At 34.4% G+C, this 23768-nt stretch overlaps 1 protein-coding gene and 1 pseudogene across 2 annotated transcripts; both read right to left on the reverse strand.

Annotated features, from left to right (window-relative positions):
* Nucleotides 1–326: 326 nt before the first annotated feature.
* On the reverse strand, nucleotides 327–13317 carry LOC306639760 (olfactory receptor 1165-like; the record flags this gene model as incomplete). Its single annotated transcript, XM_079103513.1, has 3 exons — nucleotides 327–933; nucleotides 8284–8658; nucleotides 13307–13317. 3 exons carry the CDS (start codon nucleotides 13315–13317, stop codon nucleotides 327–329), a joined length of 993 nt encoding a protein of 330 aa, XP_078959639.1.
* A 2974-nt stretch (nucleotides 13318–16291) lies between these two features.
* On the reverse strand, nucleotides 16292–17810 carry LOC306639761 (olfactory receptor 5D13-like; annotated as a pseudogene). The gene is made up of 2 exons: nucleotides 17791–17810; nucleotides 16292–17189 (listed from the first exon to the last, which is right to left on the reverse strand). The product of its transcript is annotated as an olfactory receptor 5D13-like (transcript).
* Between the last annotated feature and the right edge of the window lie 5958 nt (nucleotides 17811–23768).

Consider the following 23768-nt stretch of genomic DNA (forward strand, 5'->3'; position numbering starts at 1 on the left):
TTTGTGTTTTCAGCACTTAGATATTAAGGACAAGGTAAATTTGGGTTATAATACAAGGAATGGGTTCTTCATATGGACTTCTAGTTCCTCATTCTGACTCTCATAGTGTTCAGTGGGGAAGTTTAGAAATTCTGAAATTCTTCAGAAGAAATACATAAAAGCAGCATATTTTCAACAAAACAGAAAATTAGAAAGTGCTCTGAATATTTAAGAGCATTTCATATCCTATAATGGATGGATATAAAGATAATCAAGTATTCAGCTGATATAAGTCTGATAAAAACATTTTTATATAGTACATGGGTAAGAAAAATAAAAACATATATTTATCTTAATTTTATGTGGAGGGAATGCACTTTGGCATGGATTAGCCTCCTGACTGTCTCTTTCACATCTTTGTTCCTGAGGCTATAGATCAGGGGATTCAGCATGGGGATGGTGACAGTGAAAAGGACAGTTTCCACTTTAACCAGGAGCCAGGAGCTTTTGGAGTGGGGCATGCAGTAAAGAAGAAGGATGATCCCATGGAAGATGCTGATGTCAGTCAGATGAGAGGTATAGGTTTCGGAGAAGGCTTTGTGGAGGCCACCCTTGGAAGGCATCCTGGTGACAATGACAACAATGAAGACATCAGAGGTCATGATGATCAGGAGCCTACATGCTTCATTGAATGTAGAAATGATGAAACACGCCATCTGGCTGAAGGAGGCGTCAGAGCAAGACAAAGAAAGGATGGCAGAGTACTCACAGCCAAAGTGATTTATGATGTTCGATCCACAATAGGACAGTTCTACCAGAGCATAGGTGAGTGTCATGGAGAAGAGACCACCCCACATGTAAGTTTCAGCCCCCAGGAAGGCACAGAGCTTGTGAGACATAGCAACTGTGTAGGGCAAGGGGTTACACACGGCCACAAACCGGTATAGGCCATCACTGCCAACATGAACATTTCCGTAATCACACATGCACAGCCAAAGAAAAACTGTCATGCATCCATTGAAGGAGACAGTTCTGTCTTCCACAACCCAAATCTCTAACAGCTTGGGCATAAATACACTGGAGTAGCAAATGTCCAGAAATGAGAGGTGGCTGAAGAAAAAGTACATAGGTGTTTGCAGCTTGGGATTGAGCCTTCTCACTAGGATTATGTCCACGTTCCCCACTAGTGTGACTTTGTAGATGGTGATGAAGAGCAGGAAGAGGAGTGCCTGGAGGTGTGGGAATTCTGAGAACACTGATAGGATGAATGTGGACATGGAGCTCTGGTTTCTGACTTCATGTACCATGATTCTTCTTTAAATTAAAAATATGAGGAAAGAAAATAAAATAGAACAGCAGAACTTGACATTTTGGCAGAGACATCCGCGATGTTCTGTGTGATCCATGAGGTGAGAGCAGACAGTTCACAGTTATAAGTCTTCATTTCTGTTTGCATTTCTACGTGGGCAGTTACTGACTGTTGACTCAGAGCATGTAGCTGCGTTCTTTATGACTGCAGGTTTTTTTTTAATCTGGAATGAAAATTGGTAGTAATCAACATTATTATTTTATGTAACTTGTCTATAAATGCATCTGATGCATGGAAGGCTTCACATTAAAGTATTTATGACAACCACAGAGACAAGCAGAAATATTAGACCATCATTCAGATGATCGTATCATTCATATGATCATGTCATGAGAGTTTTGCGATGAGTAAATACTTCTACTACACACACACAAAAAAAGATTGGAATAAAAATTTGGGGGACAGAATATATCTTGTCATTCATCCACATTTTTTTTATCAACATAATGAATTGGTACATATCCGAGCCACATCCTATTTTCCTTTTCTTTTCTTTCTTTCTTTCCTTTTTTTTTTTTTAAATTTTGTTCTTGGGAATAAATCCATTCATGCTTTACAACTGAACTCCATCTCCAGCTGTTTTATTGGGGGGACAGGGTCTCACTAAGTTGCTGAGGGCCTAATCTCCCTGCACTCCTGAGGCTAGCCTAGAGCTCGCAATTATCCTTCCTCAGCCACTCAAGCAGCTGGTATTACAGATGTGCCCCACTCTCCCTATTTTCAAGTAATCATGAAACAGCTACTGGAGAGGACTTTTAGTCTCATCAGCAATTCCACTAATAAGTAATGGGTTGCTGTTATATACCAGCATATAGTCATTTATAAGGTTCACAGTGCTGAATAATGAAACTGATTTCTGTGTAGGTGTTTGGAAAACTTCTGAAAGGTTTCACAAGGATTGTTTTCTTCATTTGTGCATTTTCTAGTGCATATTATATTAAACACAAAGAAATAGACCATCATCAGCAGTTAAATAGAGTATGAAAAATGTAATTTTTCATTACAAATATCTAAATCTCTTTGGTCATGGGTTTTGGAGTGCTGACCAAGGAGGACTGAAAGGACATATAGAATGAATAATTAAAAAGGTCCTACATTTGGACTCCACAAGGAGTCAAAGTATTCAAAATTTCTCAGAACAATACCTGAGGAAATGATTTTGACTCTGAAATCCAACAACTGTGATGTGGCATCTTAACAGATGAGAACTGGCAGAACTTTTGTGCTGATGTGTTCCTAGTGACAGGCTCCCATGAAACCTACCACTGTTAGTCCCTGCACAGAGCACCAGCTGTACCATTGCACTTTCCATTGCACAGGAGAGTCAGTGACCTTTGTGAACTGCATTCAGCTGGTGAGACATGTTTGAGAAAATGTCTTGTTTTTATATGTAGGAACTTAGCTTTTTTATTTAGCTAACAGCACATTAGTCAACAATTTTGCAGTACCATCTCCTGCTCATAAAGGGAAGCCTGATGAAATCTTCATCCCAGTACAAGTTCACAAGGTGGCTTAGTTTAATAATTCCTTGATGGTGGGTGGAGATTCTGCTCAGTGGCTAGTGCATACCAAGTGCCCATTCTAGGAGTCTCTAAATGAAGATCTGAAAAAGCTGAGAATTCTGTTCTTACAAGCTCTGTTCGGTCTCCATTAACAAAGTTCCTACCACCCATTTTGATAATAGAAATCCTGAACTTACATTTAAAAAGCTACTCTTCAAATCTTGCTATGAAATTATTTTTGTAACACTACTCATCATAATCAATTCTTTATTTAATCATGTGCCTTCCCATGTTCTTTATTAGTATTGACTATAATTTTTGATTACCATTACATAAATCTCTCATTCTGGGGATCAAAGAAAAATAGGCTGATTCTCACAATATAGACTTCCAAATATTTCAAGACACTTAATGCAGTCTTCTTCCTTTGCCTGAATGAACAACTTTATATTTATTTAATATTTATTTACTTTCTTATACAGGTTAGAATATATCTGAGTATCTAATCAATATTCTTATAACATTAACCTTCCTTATCCAACATCAAGTACTAACAATAGACTCACTATTCCATGAAAGTCTTATCAAGACCAAGAAGGAAAAAAACTCAGGACACTATTATATCCATACCTGTAAAAAGGCACACTTTGTAGTTATTTGAACTGAGTCAGGTTAGTTCACTACCATGTCAAATTTTGTCCACGGGTTACTGGTAAGCCACAAACCCTATTTTTATACCCTTAGGCTCTTGAAAACCTAGCCCTAGGCATTTTTATTCTGACTCCTTTTGGTTTTCAAATTCACATTCCCTATTAAATTCCAGTGCCCATGGCCTCTTTGCCCAGTGCTTAGATAATCCTCACTTCACATTGCTCCCTTACCACCGCCTGGTGCTTTTGGCTTTTGCTTATCCTTTCAGAAGCTCAGGTTGGGTCTCTTGTAAAATCAGGTAGAGTTAAAGAAAAATAAGGAAATACCAAGTTGTCCCTTGTTCTTCATTCCTACTGTTGCCAGCAGGCATTTCAACAGAACATACTTTGCTATGTAATAAAAACTATCAACTAACCTTTGAATACAATCATTGACATTTTGGGTCCACTCTCTTTCAAAAGGCTTAAGTAGAAACTTTTGTATATGAACTTTGACACTACGTCCTTAATGCACAAACAAGCAATTCTGTTAATTCATACATATCTTAAAATTTTATTCTATGAAAATATTTATTTCTTCTAATCCACCAAATTGACTCCATTTCTCCACTTGTGTTTTAATCTATACCTTGTTTTATCACAATTTCCCTACATAGTTCTTCCAAGAAAACTTTTATAATTATCCAAATATTATTTTCCCATGCTATAGTTTCCTTGCACCCATAATTCACATTTATAAAAATAGCATAGATTTTTTAAAATTTTTTACACATATATGCATGCATGTGCTGTACATTAGTATCCTGAGTTCATTTAATTGCCTGAGAAAAATTTAACTTTAATTCCTAGTGTATGAGACATAGCAATTAAGGACAAAATTTTGTGTTCATCAAAATGATCCCAGGAACAATGAAAATAGAGTTTAGCACCTTGAATATGTACAATTAGCTGAACTAAGTAGATGTTACTCTCTCTCACTCAGCCCCCATGGGTGTAAACGATTTCTGGATTTCAACACACCTCATAGATAAATGAAAATATGCCAACATTGAAGCAAGTCACCAAAAGAGATTCTCCTGATAAACATTTTTTAACTGCTGACTTTCTTGCCATGAAGAACAAACTGCATGCACATTCTCCCTCACAATTGAAATGTTCTTATACATTTTCACTTCTCTGTAAGGCAGTGACTCTTGCAAAATGGAATCAAAGGAAGGAAATAAGAGCACTTTTCCAACTGTCAAAAGCTTTCAGTGGGAGCATAGCAATGCCCCAAGACAGATCTTCAACCTATATTCCATGAACATGATGTTTATTTATATCTATCTGCTTACCTCTGGGGACACAGACCCTAGAGAATCCTGACTATTGTGAAAAACTAAAACTAAAAACAGAAAAAATAGAGAAAATTCCTCTTCTGTTATGTAGAGTACAATTTCTTCTAAATAGGTAATGTGTTGATTGACATGCCTTGAAAACACCTGACTTATACATGGAGGTTAAAACTGTGACAATCACAAAAACATCAGTGTAAAAACAGGATCATAATTATTGAAATAACCACAATATCATTATATGCTATAAACATTTTCAGACTTATATGATTTGTTTGCATATGTGTACAAGTATTTAGTTAGAACTCTATTTAGCATTATATTTCTTTTTATATGCAAACACATACAGTGTAAAAACCATTAATTCTCTATATAATTAAGTTGACAGAAAGTACATATACTTTCCAAAACAGCATGTAGATTTTGGTTAAGGAATCTGTGTATCTGATACTAACCACTTTTTCATCTCATATGTAGTCTCCTTAGGATTTTAAGGCATTATTTCCTGAGCTGTGAACATGATTTTTGATCCATAAAGTAAACTATGGTTGTATCAACCTAGAAGTGATATTTGAAATATATAAACAGATATGAAGTGTACACCTTAATTGTGGTGATATGTACCCTTGAATTAAAACATAGATTTATCTCAATAAGAGTCTGCATAATCAAAGATAAAACTTATTCAAAAAAAGATGTCAAATATTCTCAGTCATGTAAACAATAAAAAGATGGATATGGTTTTTTAGCTTTTATTTTTTCATTTTTACCACCACAGCAAATATAGTGTCATTCAAGAGAAATAAAATACCTGAGTGACTAGTTAAGATATCAGAACATATTTTTAAGGAAAGTATGCTGTGATCCAAATTGGGAAAGTTTATTATTTGTTTGGGACATGAGAGTTGACTGTATTTGAAAGGACTCAGAGAGGATGAAAGAAGGAATTATCAAGGCAGACTGGAATGGAAGAACCAATGGATGCAGGTTTAGGAAAGGTTTAAGCAATGTAAACTTTTAGATAACTGTTCCGTGATAGCAATAGTTAGTAATAGACTAGCAGTAGTCTAAACACTTCCAAACCCCAGTTGATCTCAAGAGTAACTTAAGTGATGATGTAAACATTTTTCAAGAACTATTTATTTTAAATTTTAATATCAACTCATGTGCATATTCTTTATCTAAGGGAATGAAAACTGATTAACTTGATAATGAAGATTCACATAACAACTACAGAAGGAAGATGCATAATGTTTAAAAAAAAAACACATATTTCTTACTGTAACAAGATAGTTTTCCCAGATTTTATGAGGTTAATATCTCACTATTACAGAAAAACTCACCAGATTACCAAATTTAAAGATAAAAACATCAAAATAAATATGTAAATATAACATATTTCAACTTATATCCTAGTAACTTTATTGAATATACAAGTGTTCCATGGTGCATGCTCAAACTTCTTAAATTTTTTATAAGTATTATTATTCAACTGCAAACATACTTTTGCACACACATACACACATAGAAATTGGAATGGAGCATTTTATGGTTACTACTCCCTTATTAATCAACAACTAAAATTAAAGTAGCATATTAAAATCATTATTTAGCATGCTTCAGTAGGATCCAAACCAGGGGTGCAAGAATAGCAAGAAGAGTAAGCATGACACAATTTATCAACAGAATACAGGACAAAAACCATATGGTCATCTCAATAAATGCAGAAAGGGATAGGAGAGCAGTTACTGTGATCAGGGGTCTCTGATGGCCTCATGACTGTGGCATGCCCGGTTCCTGAGACTGTTTCTGTGCAAGGGCACAGGATGCCTAGCTACTGTAGCAATGCCCTGCACCAGGATGTTCTGTGCAAGAGCCCTATCAGTTCTAACCTTGATCTTAGGCACACAGCTCCTGGGAAAGAAGAAATTCTTATGCTAGACAACTGCAATCCTTCACCAGCTCTGCTTCTCCAGTTCCTGCCTGCCTTACAGTAACTTAAATAATGGACTTTCTTGAGAGCTACACAAATCTCCTAACATTGTACTTTGCAGCTGTGGATTTCAACTGTGAAAAGTCACACAGAATGTCCTAATTTCTGTAACTTTCCTGAATACAAAGAATAATGGATGCATAGTTTTTAATCTGATAATGAGACATATAAAATAAAGATTGCTGGTGTAACATTTTATATCTGCATCTCCATCAGAGAGCAGGCTCCACCTGATCCCAGTCTCATCTTCAAGATCTGTGTCTGTGAATCTTTATTTTCCAATCCCCCTTTGATCCTTGCCAGACCCGAGAGTTTGGTCATGCTGGTTGTAACAGTAATGGTATGAATTTTCATTTCTAATAAGATTCAAAATATAAAATTTACCTTTATTTTTATTTTTTTATTTGTTGTAATTAGTTATACATGACAGCAGAATGCATTTTGACACATTGTACATAAAAGGAGCACAACTTCTTCTGGATGAATATGGTGCAGAGTCACATTGATAGTGTAATCCTGCATGTATATAGGGTAATAATGTCCATCTCATTCCACTGTCCTTCCCATCCCCACACTCCCTTTCCTCCCCTCACTCCCCTCTGCACAATCCAAAGTTCCTTCATTATTCCCTACCCACCCCCCATTTTGGATTCCATCTGCTTATCAGAGAAAACATTCAGCCTTTGGTGTTTTGCATTTGGCTTATGTCAATGAGCATGATGTTCTCCAGGTACATCTATTTACCTGCAGATGCCATATTTTCATTTAAAGTGTACTTTATTACAGTAAGAAGATGCTGAAATGTTAGGTGAAGGAAGCTTAAAGATACATGCACTGATTTATTGGAAAAAGGAAACCAGTACACTGAAGAAAAAAAAGGTTCTGAAGTCATATTTTATGACAAAATAATTGGGTGTTGATTAACTTCCTAACTGCCTCCTTCACATCTTTGTTCCTGAGGCTGTAGATCAGGGGGTTAAGCATAGGGATGACCACTGTGTAAAAGACAGAGGCAACTTTGACCATGAGCCACGAATTCTTGGTGGTGGGGACACAGTAGAGAAAAAGGATGGTCCCATGGAAGATAGTAATGGCGGTCAGATGGGAAGTACACGTGGAGAAGGCTTTGTAGCGCCCCCCAGTTGAAGGCATTTTCATGACAGTGATGAAAATGAAAACATAAGAAGCAAGAATGATCACCAAGCTGCTTATTTCATTGAATGTAGCAAAGACGAAAAGGATCTTCTGGCTAACAGAGGGGTCAGAGCAGGACACAGCAACAATGGCAGCATGTTCACAGACAAAATTATTTATAAACTTAGTCCCACAAAAAGACAAGGTCAACAAAAAGTATGTGAATGTTAAAGAACAGACTATACTCCAAGAGTATGATGTGGCCACCAACAAAGAACACAGCTTCTGGGACATTGCAACTGTGTAGAGGAGAGGATGGCACACGGCCACAAATCGGTCATAGGCCATCACTGCCAACATGAACGTCTCTGTCACCACAAATATGCATGCAAAGAAGAACTGCAGGATGCAGCCTGGGAAGGAGATGGTTCTGTCTTCCACCACCAAGTTTTCTAAGAGTTTGGGAGTCACCACGGTAGAGTAGCAGAAATCAATGAAGGACAAATGACTGAGGAAAAAGTACATGGGGGTGTGGAGTTTGGGGTTTACCCTGATGACCAGGATCATGCCTGTGTTGCCCAGCACAGTGACTGTGTAGATGGTCAGGAAGAGCAGGAACAGGGGCACCTGGAGCTCTGGGTATTCTGAGAAGCCCAGGAGGATGAATGTCACTCCAGCAGTCTGGTTTTCTTGGGTTCTGTGGATACAATGGGAAAGTTGATCTGAAGAAGTAAGACTCAATAATTACAGTAGGAAAGGTTAGGAAGAAACGTGGGGAAGTGTAATTAGTCTCGTTAAATAGTGTTGCTGAAAACATTGGGTTAATGCATTTTAAAAATCAGTGTTTACTTATGTCTTTACAGCAAATAATTTTGAAATTTAAATGGTTGAAAACAAAGACAGTAAGAATAAAAATAGAATATATTCTTCTATAGTCAAAAAGTAAGAATCACTTTTACAATACACAGAAGGCTTCCTGAGAAGAGCTTCTAAATTTTTGCCTGAATCAGTGGTTAGTAAACATAATTCCACAGGAAGAACACATGTAACAGGTTTCTATAGCTTCCTCACTGACTTACCTCTTAAGATCTGATGGAATTAGCTTAGAACTGTCCAAAAAATTATAAAGTGTTAGCCTCCTTGTAAAATAATGAATTTAAAATTTTATTAGTCCTTTTGTTTTCCTCCTCACTGTCTTGTAACTCCAAGTCACTCCACATTTTAACACATTCTGAAGTTGTGCTGTGGTAATATACTAAACATTTCCATTCATGTTGAACTAGTTTTGAAAACTTCAAAAACTTATTTTTTACAGAATTTTGTATTACTCAGTAAAATGTGATTACAGCATAATAAAATTTGTGCAGTTATAAAATAGTGACAGTTATAATGAATCAAAATCTATTTGTTTTCCAATATGGTAAATTTCAGAAGATGGGTAAGCGAGAAACAATAGAAACTGTGAAAATGCAAGAAATTCATATGTATTTTAAGTCATGGAAAAATACATTCTGCTATTTTAAGTCAAGCTTAAAGCCTTGTCAAAAATAAGTATCAGAATACAGACTCATTACCAACAGGACACCATAATTATTCCTCAATGCTACAGTCATTTCAATAACACTCAAAGGAAGAAATTAAAACTGTAATATTTAAATCACTAGGGATGAAGGTAGAAACTTGTGTAACGAATTTAAAGCATATACATCATGGTGTGATGCATAGCAGATGGGCAACACTGTATTTATTACAATGTGAGCAGGTAGTGTGGTTTAAAAACTGTATAGAGTTGTGAAAATCAGACTCAAGGACTGGCAACTGTCCACCGGTGGGTACATTTGGAAATGAAATGTAGAATTATTTTTTCGTCCCTGAACCCACACAACAGAAGCACTGCAGGATTTCACTTGGGCACTTAATCTAAGTACACAGCTGTCTTTCTGTCATCCTAGGTAGGTAGTTGCCCATCACACTCTCTTCGCTTGCAAAGGCTCCTTCCTGTAGGAAAGATGTTTCACACAAAGTCTGATTTCTCACCAAACCTTTGCAATAAAGATATCACATCTTTGCAACAAATGCTAGTCTTATGGCTATACATCCCTGCTACAGTTCTATCAATCTAAATATTTTATGGAGCATGGTGAGAATAATTTTCCCCAATGATTTTAACCTCATGGTAGTGACTTAAAGAATTCAAATATGATTATCAATGAAAACATAGAATTTTAAGTGTTCTGTCTTACTAAAGTGGCCCAGATCTAGATAACCAATCTCATAACCACTAGCTTAACATATTCTTCTCTAATGCTGTACTTATCAACCTGTCAAATAGCACACATTTGTTTGCACAAAGTATGTTTTCCAATCCTGTTCTCACTTTCATAATGCATTATTGTTCCACTTTCATTGTAAACTACACTCACTTTTTCTTCTCTCCTCTGTACAGGTAAACACTAAAGTTTTTAATGGACAGTTATCAATGACTGAAACCTATCATTTATATAGGTGTTACTCTTACCTCCTCAGGAATTGTGGATATTGTAAAGGTGATTTTTTATTACTCCCTATTTACCAAAATACTGATTTCATTCATGTACAAATTCATGAGAAAACTAGATGAATTCAGGTTATTCAGCCATGGGGTTTGTCTTAGTGAAGTGAATTGGATCTGGGGGACCCTGGGACTGATGAATCACTTTGTCTCCTATGAATACTACTATAACTCAACATTTTCCCACTAAAGGGAAATAAAAGAACTGATTGAACTCACCTATATACAGAAGCTCCTGAGTGGTGCATTTACTGAAGAATCTTTTGCTAAGACCAATAAAATTCAAAAATCCTCCATATTTAATTGATAGAACAGACCCTAAACAGTAGAGTCCAAAGTGTATTTCATTAAATGTTTAAAATGTTGATTTCCTTCCTTTGAAGGAAACTGAGAGATACCAGATACCAAATACTTTATCCTAGTACCAAAAGTGTCACAAATGTTTATCATAAACCTTGGGGATCTGGAACTAGAGAATATCACTGAAGTATTGCCAAGGAGGTTCCAATTTGAGCAATTAACTATAACAATCACTGTTCCCTGTGGGATCTTGATCACATATTACTTTTTTAAACCCCTGGGGTATTTGTGATATCAACCTTACTCATTAAAAACAATAATGACTAGACCTTGACTTTATGTGTATATAAAACACAGACATGTACAAGGGGAAATAGCTATAAAAATAATCCAGAGGTTGCTATTGCTAATATATTTTGAATTTATTCTCTGTCTTTTATCACAGAGTTTTACTTATGTAGCTCTGTGTCTGCATTTAGAATTCCCTACATAATAACTTTTATTGCTAATGCTTCATTTATTAATTAACAATTCATTTATATTTTTATCCACATCATTTATTTTCTTAATAGGAAATAATTTGGGGGCAAAGATGTTTATGTATACTATTTTGTCTGAAATAATTGATTTTTGTATTTCTAGTACAGGAAAATCTGTTTATGTAAAGGATAATACACTCACTAATAGACTTTAAATATACTGAATTTTATTGCCATCCCACAAGAGTTATTGAAGGAGTTTTCAATAAGATCATATTATCATTCTCTACATTATGAATGCATGTTATTTCTTTCTTTTCTCTAATTTCTCTGGATAGGACTTCCAGAACTATTTTGAACAAAATTGTTGCAAGTGAGCATCCTTCTTTTTTTCTGTCTTAGGTAAAATGTTTTTAACTTTTCCCTATTCAGTAATATGTGGTTCTGTTATACCTATAGACTGTGTCAAGGTATGTTCCATTTATACATAATCTCTTAAGAATTTTAATAATGAAGTGATGTTGAATTTCACTGAATGCTTTTTATGCACCTATTAAGTTATTATGGATTGTTTTCCTCATTTTGTTGAGGTTATTTGTTGTAAATATTAACTTGCATATGTTGAACCATCCTCAATTCCCTGGGACAATTCCCACTTGATCAAGATAAATGATTGTAGTTTGCCATTGGATTCAGTTTGCAATTTTTGTGGAGAAATTTTGCCTATTTAGCAGTAACACCTGTTTAGCTTTGTGATTGTTGTTATACCCACTACTGATTTTGATATCAGTAAAATAATGTTTCGTATAATTAGTTTAAAAGAATAACTTTCCATTCAATTTATTAGAATTATTACAGAAAAATTAATGTTACTTCTTTATAGCTTTGATAAATTAAGCAGTGAAGGGACCCAGTATTGGGATTTTTATGGGGTAATTTGGACTACTGACTCAATTTTGTTAATCATTGTTGGTTTAATTAGTTTTTATATCTCTTCAAAGTTCAGTGATAGTAGGTTGTAAGTGCCATGAAGTTATCAATTTCTTCTAGGTTTTCCAATTTTTTGGCATAAAGTTGTTCATAAGAGTTCCTAATGAACCTTTGTATTTCTATAGTATCAGTTATGTCTCTGTCTCTCTTTTTGTTAATGCCAACATTTTTTTTAGGTCTTCTCTAGGTTTTTTCTTAAACTAACTCTACACTTCAATTACAATAATCTGCATAACTTTGTTAATCTTTGTATGTACCCTCAGAAAATGTTCTGCCACACATCTTTAAAGGGGAAAAAAAAAAAAAACTCTCACATTTATCCATCCTATATCCAAAAATTTTATAGAAGAATATCAAATGTTCATTTGTAATAAAAATAGCCTATAGCCACCACTTAATCCAATGTTAATGATGTAAATTGTTACTTTAAATGCATTGAGCTTTACAGTTAAAATTTTTACTCTTATATTAAAAGTAAAATTTGAGAATTTTATGGAAAAAATGTGTTTCATTTCTGTAAATAAGTTGCCCATTCCCAAGTATTTACCAAAATGAAAGTGCATCCCGCTTTAAAGGAGTTTTAATGTGTCATTTGTAGCTTTACATTTTTTTCTCGCTTGCTTTTCTTTCCCACTAAAAGACAGAGGATTAATTGGATGGCCAAATCACAAATTATATAAGATTAACATCAATATATAAAAATTATGCATTCCAGATTTTACCCTACTGGCACTATTGAATGTACCAAATGTTGTATGATGCATGCTCAAAATCTCTAAATAACTCTTTGTGTTTAAACATCTTTTTGAGACTTTCTGAGAAGATATCAGATCCATATGGCAGGGAAGGTCTCCCCAAACATCACCCCTACTCAGAAACATTAATTTGAAAAAAATATCCATGTAAAAAATATACTTAAAAAAAAAAAAAAACACTAAAATCCCAGAATCAGAGATCATGGTATCTTCTTTTAGCAGAATAAGAAAAAAAAAAATCATCGAAGAGATCTTGAAGTGCAATCTCACCTTGCCTCCATTCTTCTCCCCCAGTCCCAGATACCATAGTATGGAGAAAGGTGCCATATGCTTTAGGGAAGAAAGGGGAGTGTGTGGGGTACTTTGCTTTAGACCTCAGCACTAGGTCCAGATTAAATCTTGGAACTTGTCAGAAGCTCATGTTTTCTGATTCCAAGTTGCTCCCTCTGGGCGGAACCCTTGCTCTAGTGACCAGCTAGAATCTGTCATCCCTATCTGGAATCCCAGAAAGTACAGTAAGGAGAGAAGCAGTGTCTGCTTGGGGGAAGGAGAGGAAAGTTGGGTGGAGGTCTTTGATTTGCAATCAAGTACTAGGGCCACAGTAGTAAAACAGACCATTGAGGAAAACCCCATGGTACTTCATCTTAGGCTGCAAACTACTGATGGAGCTCTTAGACCTGTTCCAGCATGAGAAGGACATCTGCCACTCTGGTGGGACATATTTGTGTTCTGGTGCATACAATTGCTGGGTAACTACAGAAGTCTTGGTCCCCAAATGGACCTTGGTGGTAGGCAGATTTTAATGACCTTGGGTCTACCTAATGATGCTACTTAAGGGGTATAGCATTTTCCTTTGAGGCAACAAAAGTAGTTTGGAATGAGGCAGCGTTATAAATTACACAACACAATATATCAGAGAAACTGAATTTTTATATTTTACATTAAAATAGTTTATTTTAGGCTAATAGAACTTTGCTTCAATAAAAAAAAGTAACCAGCTTTCAAAAGATGATGATATTTGCTCCTATTAAAAACTAAACCTGATTATGAAATTTTACATTTACTTGATGTGCTGTACGTTCATCATAAGAACATTCCTCCACCAAGGCACTGCTAATACTATGTGTTCACCCTTTAGTCTGGTGAATATTTTCACCAACAATCTTGTCATAGGACCATAGAAACAAACCAAAAAGGTGCCCCTGTCTAAACCACTGAGAATTTAAAGAAAGAATTATAGATAATTCATACTCAGAAACAAGTAACCCATCACCATTACTTTTAGAACACACAAGGGATTCACATGCTTGAAAAACCACACCTTTATCATTTACAATGTGCATATGCAGGTTCAAATCATAACTTTGAAATTACTAGAGAATTTCTGTATCACATTTGCATAATTTAATATCCATTCATTCATAGCATTTTCAAAATAAAACAGTCTATTCTAAGGGGTTTGTAAATATCCATTTATTTTTCTTTTGAGTTTTATTTTATCTAGCATGACAGAAGTCTTATTACTCTTCCAAAATTATAATTTACCACATAACTATCACCTGTATTTTTTTAAAAAATATTAGGATTTCAAATATAAGAAATTGAATAATATGTCAATCATAGTTCATTTAGTATTGTGCTCATATTCCAGAGATTTTTTTCTCTCTATTCAGAATGATTTTATTAATATTGTGCAATATCATTTGGAACACTTAAGGAATTTTCTATGATACCAGATTGACAGATCTGTAAAAGTTAGATAAACTATATGATCCTACAGTTTGCTGAAATGCTGTAAATATTGTTATGCATTGAAAATTGGATTAGTAGTTTAGATTATGCAGTTTGCAATGAAAGTTTTATAGTTAAGGAAATTCTATTTTTCATTTGCAAATGAAAGGCTTGCAATTCAGGAGACACCAGGAAATGAGTTTAAAAACTGTTCTTAGATTGGAATCATTTATATTGAATTTTTTCCAAGACTTTGACTTTCCTATGGAAAATCAACCATGTGACTAAGACAGTCATTTACTTTCACCAGCTCAAGGATTTTATCAATTTATGGAAAACATTTACAGACCTAGGACAATTATATTTTTCTGGACCATGGAAGGATATTTTCACAATGAAAAGGTAGCAATAATGTAGAAATATTGAACACAATTCTTTTGTCTTCCTATGTGCACTATACCACATCACTTTTCAATTCCAGAATAGGCAGACACACTTGCTCCTGTTAATGATTCAACTATTCACTTTGGGTTTAACTGTGATTTCCATTATTTAATACTGTGTCCACAAATGTGGCAGAGGGAGACTTGGGCTAACTTTTGTTTTAGTACCTATTTGTGATTGACACTGGAAGAAAATATTCTTACTACTCCAATGGTTCAAAGAGAATCACAGACACTCAGCAGAATTACCCAGTCACTATGCACATCTGCAAGAGATATAAGTTTTCCCATCAGACCAGAACATATCAAGTTAATCAAGAGAAGTTCTGACTGATGTAGGCAGGACTACCTAATCAATCAATCAAAATTGTGTTATATCACTGAAACTTTAATTTTGTTATGCATAGTATATAACATATACACAAATAAATATTGGCATGCATGACAAATTCAGATTTAGAAATATCTATTTATGAAAGGTATAGTTATTTTAATTTTTGATGTCTTATATACAATTACCAAATAGCATTTATGTTAATACACACCATACAACATACAAAATAAAAATATGCATTTTGGGGGCAGAGATATGCATTATGATTTTATAATGTACCAATGTTCTCTATGTGAGATTGAATAAATATTCCTTTTAAATTTTGTGCCTGAGTGTTGAAGAATTCTTAATTTACTCTATTGCACTTGATATTTCTCTGTGGTAAAGTGTAAAGTTGCAAAAACTCTAAGTTCATTTCTCAAAAATAACTAAAAAGGAATGGAATATTTATTTCAGAAACCAAATGGTAAAGTATTAACAGCATTCTTCCATGACAAACTAGATTAGAGATTTTAATTTCAATAGATAGACTTGATTATTGTACTTTTTATTATTTTACAGCTTATTTTCCAAACTTCCATTTAAACAGACATTGACTTATCAATCAACTGGTGATTATATTAAACATGTACTGCTTGGTTTTTGAAAACTGAACTTTTAAATTGATAATCATTCCAAGATATCTTGAACCATTCTGCAAGATATTCTTGAACAGACATTACAATATGTGATGTAATTTGGTGTTGATTAATTTTCTGTCTCCTTCACATCTTTGTTCCTGAGGCTGTAGATCAGGGGGTTCAACATGGGGATGACCACTCTATAGAAGACAGAGGCAACCTTAACCATGAGCCAGGAACTTTTGGTGACTGGAACACAGTAGAGAAAAAGGATGGTCCATGGAAGATGGTAATGGTGGTCAGATGGGAGGCACACGTGGAGAAGGCTTTGTGACGACCCCCACCTGAAGGCATATTCATGATTGTGATAAAAATGAAAATATAGGAAGCAAGAACAATCACCAGGCTGCTTATTTCATTCAATGTAGCAGACACTAAAATGATCTTCTGGTTAATATAGGGATCTGAATGGGATACAGCAACAATGGCAGCATGCTCACAAAGTTATTTATGATATTATTTCCTTGGAATGATAATTTCAGTAAAACGTAAGTAAGTGTCAAGGAACAGACTAACCCCCAAGAGTATGATGCTCCAACTAACAAGTAACACAGCTTCTGGGACATTGCAACCATGTAGAGGGGAGGATTGCACATGGCCACAAATTGGTCATAGGTCATCACTGCCAACATGAACGTCTCTGTCACCACAAATATGCATGCAAAGAAGAACTGCAGGATGCAGGGAAGGAGATGGTTCTGTCTTCCACCACCAAGTTTTCTAAGAGTTTGGGAGTCACCACGGTAGAGTAGCAGAAATCAATGAAGGACAAATGACTGAGGAAAAAGTACATGGGGGTGTGGAGTTTGGGGTTGACCCTGATGATCAGGATCATGCCTGTGTTGCCCAGCACAGTGACTGTGTAGATGGTGAGGAAGAGCAGGAACACGGGCACCTGGAGCTCTGGGTATTCTGAGAAGCCCAGGAGGATGAATGTCACTCCAGCAGACTGGTTTTCTTGGGTTCTGTGGATACAATGGGAAAGTTGATTCAGAGAAGAAAGTAGACAAATTTGGGTAAGGCGGAATGAAATGAGAAAACACTCAGAGTCTTAGTGGTTGTCCACAATGAGTGTCATGGGAAATATATCTGACAGTTACATTTGTTTACAAGCAAGCCTTCATTAATGCCACAATTATAATGGAGTATGAAACTCATACAATGGAATAATAAGAAAGCAAGTTGAGAGGGGGGAATAGAACTGCATTTGACCCTGACATATCCCCAACTAGCAAACTCAGCATCACAACAGGACATTGACCTGATGGAAAGAGCCAAGTGAGCTTTTTGCATGAAATGCATATTAGTGAACTTACTTATTTCCAAGGAAATATTCATCATGATTTTATCAATCTCTTCCCTGCCTTGCTTATTCATCTCTGAGAATTTAAACTCTAAAAAGAAAATTAATGGCTCATCAAATTGATCAAGTTATTTTTTCCTATTGTTTCATAGTTACTTCTGAACTACTTTTCCGAGTGTCCTTCCCATGATCAGACATCCCTTTTCTTCACTTTTTCTATAAAATAATAATTCATAGTTATAGAAAATTATAAATGCTCTTACCTCCACTTGGTATAATCCATGTATTTAGTGCAATTTCAAGGTGAAACAAACTTAAGTACAATAAGTCCTGACCGATTTTTTTATGTTGAATCCTTTTTCTTTTTTAGGGGGTAGAGGGATATCAGGAATTGAACTCAGGGGCATTCAACCACTGAGCAACATCCCTAGCCCTATTTTGTATTTTATTTGAGACAGCATCTCACTGAGTTGCTTAGCTCCTCCCTTCTGCTGTGGCTTACTTTGAACTCCAGTTCCTCCTGCCTCAATCTCCTGAGCCACTGGGATTACAGGAGTGCACCACCACACTGGGCATGTTGAAACTCTCCTACCACATCATTCTTAGGGGGTCAGTTCAGTCTACCTCAAAACCTCCAAAGATGAGATGTTGCTTCCTGAGGAATTACAGTGGTTTTTGTTTGGTTCAGAATTTTTTTCTGGATTTCAGTAGTTTTGGTAGCCACATAGTCCTTTCAATGTTCTATTCTACTGGCTTCCTCTAGTTTATTCTCTTAATCTCTGAAGAAACAGCACATTTTCTGCATTTGATCATTTGCCATTGCCATGGTCACATCATTATCTGTCTTTATGAATAGCTGTAAACCCTGAAAATTCATGCAGTATCTATAACACAGCATACTTCACTCACTTTCTTACCATGTACCTTTGTGTCATTGTCTGTTCCACAATAGAATAAAAATCCACAATAGCAAGGATGGAACACTAGGACATAGCAGGTATCCCATAACATTTGTTGAATAAGTGGATGCATGGATGTGAAGTGAATCAATTCTGCACTCTAGGAACACACTATATGTGCATTTAGGTAAAATGTTACAACCCTACGAAAGACTTTAAAATTGTCTATTGAATTACGACTGCACTGTAAACACATAGGTCTCTAAGGCACATCTTGAGCCATACAAAACAAGTAGTTACAGTGAAATCCTATGGATCTAAACATGCTAAATTAGTATAACCCAAAAACAGTTATTGAAAAAGGGTCATTGTATTATTTTATATATCTTGTGTTCCCTCAAATCACTTCAACTATGATTTTCTGTAATTTAATACAATTATTCTAATCCACATTATAACTACTTTTGGAAACCTAAAATAGAAGTAGGCACAAGGGAAAGATCATTCCACATAGAATACTTTGAGTTGCATGCTTTATTAGCTGAAATGAAATATTTTGTAGTTATCTGATTTATTATTATCGTATTATCCAAGGTAATACACACACACTTGTGTTTCCTGAATAACATCCCTGCAGATTTCCTTCTTCAACTGCTCCTTTAGATTTCCTTCAATCCAATATCCATAATTTGCCTTCCTACTACATTAATTTTTGTCCTGAATCTATTTTAATATAACACAAAGCTCATTGAGTCAAAATTCCATAACTCTGCATACTTTTTCAAATGTTTCACAATATCTATTCTTTCTTTCAATCTGTTTTTACATATTCTGAGCAGCCCAAGGCCGAAAGCAAAATCACTGCCATCAAAGACAAATATATGCTGATATTTATATATTTGGCTAACTCCTACCCTGACATCTTTTCCACCCTTCTAGATTTTTATTCACCAATACTTATGAACTTGAGTCTTCATTGAGGTTCACAGCCTCCCATTCAGTCTCAGAAAGTGTCACAATATTCAACAAACTGAAGGCTCAAGGTACAGATTGCAAATTCTTTCCTTTCTAGTGACATGCACCCCTCATTATTCTTTATTTATTTGCCATGTATCCATTACTCTATTAAGAATTTTAAACCATATAATTTAAAAAAATATGTCTCATCCTCTGAAATGTTTCTTCTGAGAGTCAACTGAAGAATAATGTATGTAATTGCAAACGATTCAATGTACCACAGAATTCTTATCACTTCTTAGAAATAAAGGTTTGAGCATTAAAGAAGTTGTTTGTGATAAAGAAAAACAAAATATTTCCTGGTAATGTAGGTCAACCTTTTAGAGTGCATACAGTGAAAGAAAAGGAAACAAATATTTCTAGCCAGCAGAACTGTATGGTTATCACTGCAGCTAGATTTGTACCTGTGTTTGACCCCTTAAAGATTATAGGAACATGTTCTTTTCCTTCTAAAGTAAAATGAAAGAAGAATTTAGTCAACCCACCTAAATGCATTAAAATTTGAATCATTTATTAAAATTTGTTTATAAAGTTTAATAGCCTTCTTCAGAAAAAAGCCTTTTTCTGCTCAATCTTTTCAAAATAAACACAGTGATGACAGAATGAAAGAGAAGATGGAAATCTTATACCTAGCTTCAGTGTGCCACACATATATTCCACCAAGACTTTGGGGATTTTGATCCAGGAGAATAAAACTGAAGTGCTGCCTCAGAAGCCATACCTGGAGCAATTAGAGGAAACAAAGCCCCATGTGATATTTTGTTTGAATGTTATTTCTTCCAAAGATGGAGGAATACTTTCATAATCAATTTAATTTCCATGATCTTATGAAAAATCTGGTTATTGGGCATAACACATTATATACCCACATTGAAATCCAGATATATATGTACCCCTGTATATCTGGACACAAAGCTTGTACACAAGATGAATAGATAAAGAAATCATCATATATATAAACAATGGGATATTACTCAGTCATAAAGAAGAATAACTTTATGACATTCACTGGTAAATGGATGGATCTGGAGATGAGCAAAATAGGCCAATCTCAAAAAACTAAAGGTTGAATGTTTTCTCTGATATGTACTGAACAATCTCAAAAAAGAACAAATTTGAATTTCTAACGCTTTCTCATTTCAAACTTACTAAAAAGCTATAGTAATCTAAATGATGAGATACTGGAATAAAAACAGATGCATGATCCATAGACTAATGGAATAGAATATAAATCTGAGATATAAATATATATATATAAACATATAAACATATATATACACATATATATATAGTCTATATATATATATATACACACATATATATAGTCTATATATATCAGAAAATGGTCAAAGATCATTTAATGTTAAAAAGATTATCTTTTAAATGAATGATATTTAGGAAGCCAGATATCTTTATGCAAATAAATTTGAGATTTGCATCATGTTAAAAAAATACTTAAAATGTATCAAGGACTTAAAAAGATCTAAAACTGAAAATGTAGAAAAAATCTTAGAAGAAAAACTTCATGACTTAGTATGTATTAACGATTTCTTGGATATGACATCACAACAATAGAAAAAAAAAAAGAAAAATGGAGAAAGGAAAGAAAACTGGAAAATAACAAATGTTGGGAAGGATGTGAAGAAATCAGTCCCTTGAATTATTCATGTGAATATAAAATATTGAAGCCTCTATGGAAATATGTGTGATGGATCATCAAATAACTAAATATGGAAATACCATTTGATGTAGTTATTCCACTTCCAATAAATGCCAAATTAATTAAAAGCTGATTCTCTTACAGATTTAGTAACTGATTTTCTTAGCAGCAATATTTGCAATAGCCAAAGGTGGAAAAAACCCAAATGTCCATCAATAGATGTCTATATAGATGAGCCATGAAAATATCAGGCTAACTTGAAATAAGACACAAAAGGTAAATATTGCATGAATCCACATATATGATACCTTTGAGAGTGAAATTCATATTGACAAAAATCAGAAAAAAATTTAGAAAATACAATATGGATAGAAGACATAAAATATAAAAATAGAAATTGAAGTAGACCTGAGAAGATGGAAAGACCACCATGTTCTTGTATAGATGTAACTAGTACTGTCAAAATAGTCATACTTTGAACCTAACTTTCCTTTGTTCATATTTGAATATACCACCAGTGTAACTTCACATCATGTTCACCCACAAGAATGGGATCCTAACTAGAATTAGCTGTACTCCATGTATGTATAATATGTCAAGATACACTCTCCTGTCATGTATATCTAAAAAGAACAAATAAAAGAGATAAAAAATGGTCATACATCCAAAAGTAATACATAGATTCAATGCAATTCCCATCAAAATACCAATGAAAGTCTCCAGAGAACTGAAAAAAAATCTAAAATTTATTTGGAAGAATATGAGACTTAGAATAGTCAAAACAATCCCGATCAAGAAGAGTTATACTGAAAACATCACCACAATAGACCTCAAATTATTCTATAGAGATAGAGTACATCATGGTATTGGCACCAAAGCAGATATGAAAACCCATGGGATCAAATAGAAGACACAGAGACAAGCCTGCTCATACACAGTCATCTGGTAATTGACAAAACTGCCAGAAACATATGTTGGAGAAAAGAAAGATTTAAGCAAATGATGTGAGAAACTGTACACATATACATATACATATCTATATTGAGAAAATGAAACTAGATTTCTATCTCTCGCCATGCACAAAAGTCAGCTCAAAGTGGATCAAAGACCAAGAAATTAGACCAGATACTCTGCAACTGCTAGAAGAAAATTATGCTCAACACTCCAACATGTTTTCATAGGCAGCAATTTCATTAACAAGACCCATTCAGTGTAAATAATAAAACCAAGAATCATTGATTGGGACAATATCAGATTAAAAGTTTCTGCACAGCAGAGGAAACAATGGCAGGCTCAAAGAGAGCTTACAGAATGGGAGGTCTGTGCTACCTACTTCTCAGGAATCCTGTAAATTTCCAGAATATATAAAAAATTTCAAAAAATTAACAACAAATAGAAAAACCCAATTAATAAAAGGGCCAAAGAATTAACAGACACTTCTCAAAAGAAGAAATACAAATGACCTACGAGTATATGAAAAAAAAGTTCAACATCTCTAGCAATTAGGGAAATGCAAATCAAAACAAGATATTAATTTAAAAACCCTATAAAATAATAGAAGAAAGATAAATAGGGTAGAGGAAAGAAAACAGGTGTAGAGAAGGAGGAGAGGAAAAGGAGAGGTCCTGGGGACTCTATTACAGCAAGTCATGTCCCATGTATGTGTAAATAGCATCAAAATTAACCCTAATATAATGCATAAATAAAACAAACTAATAAAAATGCAAAAAAAGAAGTCAAAATAATATAGAGAGAAACTAGAATACTTTTACTGGTGAATGGTGGGAAGGAGGTGAAGATTTTTTTAATTTTTAAAATTTGTTCTAACTTGTTGTACATGACAGTAGAATGCATTTATACATTTTGATATATCATACATAAATGGAGCATAACTCTGTGATTTTTAATGGGTAGAGAATCCCAGTTTTTGATGTTGGAAAAGTTCTAGAGAGGGTGGTTATGATTGTGCAGCAATATGAGTGCATTTATTGCTCCGATTCATTCATTCAAAAGTGTTTAAAGTGGTCAATTTTTATTTCTGAGAATTTTAAAGAAAAACAAAAGTTAATACTGACAGTTTAAAAATGTGATAAATTCTTAAAATGGGAGATTTTTACAAAGCTAAGACTACATGAGTAGCCAGTGATGACTGAAAACATGCTCAGAATTATTGCTCATCATAGAAATTCAAACTAAAATCCTAACAAGATATCGCTAATCAATTGGCAGGTTAGTAATGATATCCCATTAGGATTTTAAATTTCACAGTATATTTTAAGTTTTAAAACACAAATTTCTAAGAAGGAAATGAAACAACTGCAGCTCAGATGTACCTGATATGAGGGTAAAGCCTATAAAACGTCCTATGAATATCACTACCAAAGGAAGTGAAGTCTTAAAAATCTGTACAAAATGTGTGCACAAACTTTACTTCAATTTTAAAAATATGTAATGAGTGTAGTACTCCTGGATTTAATTGGGAATTTTGTAGTGTCAATGTGTGAGTGGTCCAGTCATTAAAGGTTCCCTCTTACCCAATGTCAATAAAGAACTGAAATCTGCAATAGTGGTACCTAAGAGCAATTTTTAAGACAGTCCTCCATTGCTCCACATTTGAAAGAGAAAGTGTAAAGAAAAGCAATAATTTAAATACAGATAGATAATT

This window comes from Sciurus vulgaris (genome assembly GCF_902686455.1).
Source record: "Sciurus vulgaris genome assembly, chromosome: 11".
Lineage (NCBI taxonomy): Eukaryota > Metazoa > Chordata > Mammalia > Rodentia > Sciuridae > Sciurus > Sciurus vulgaris.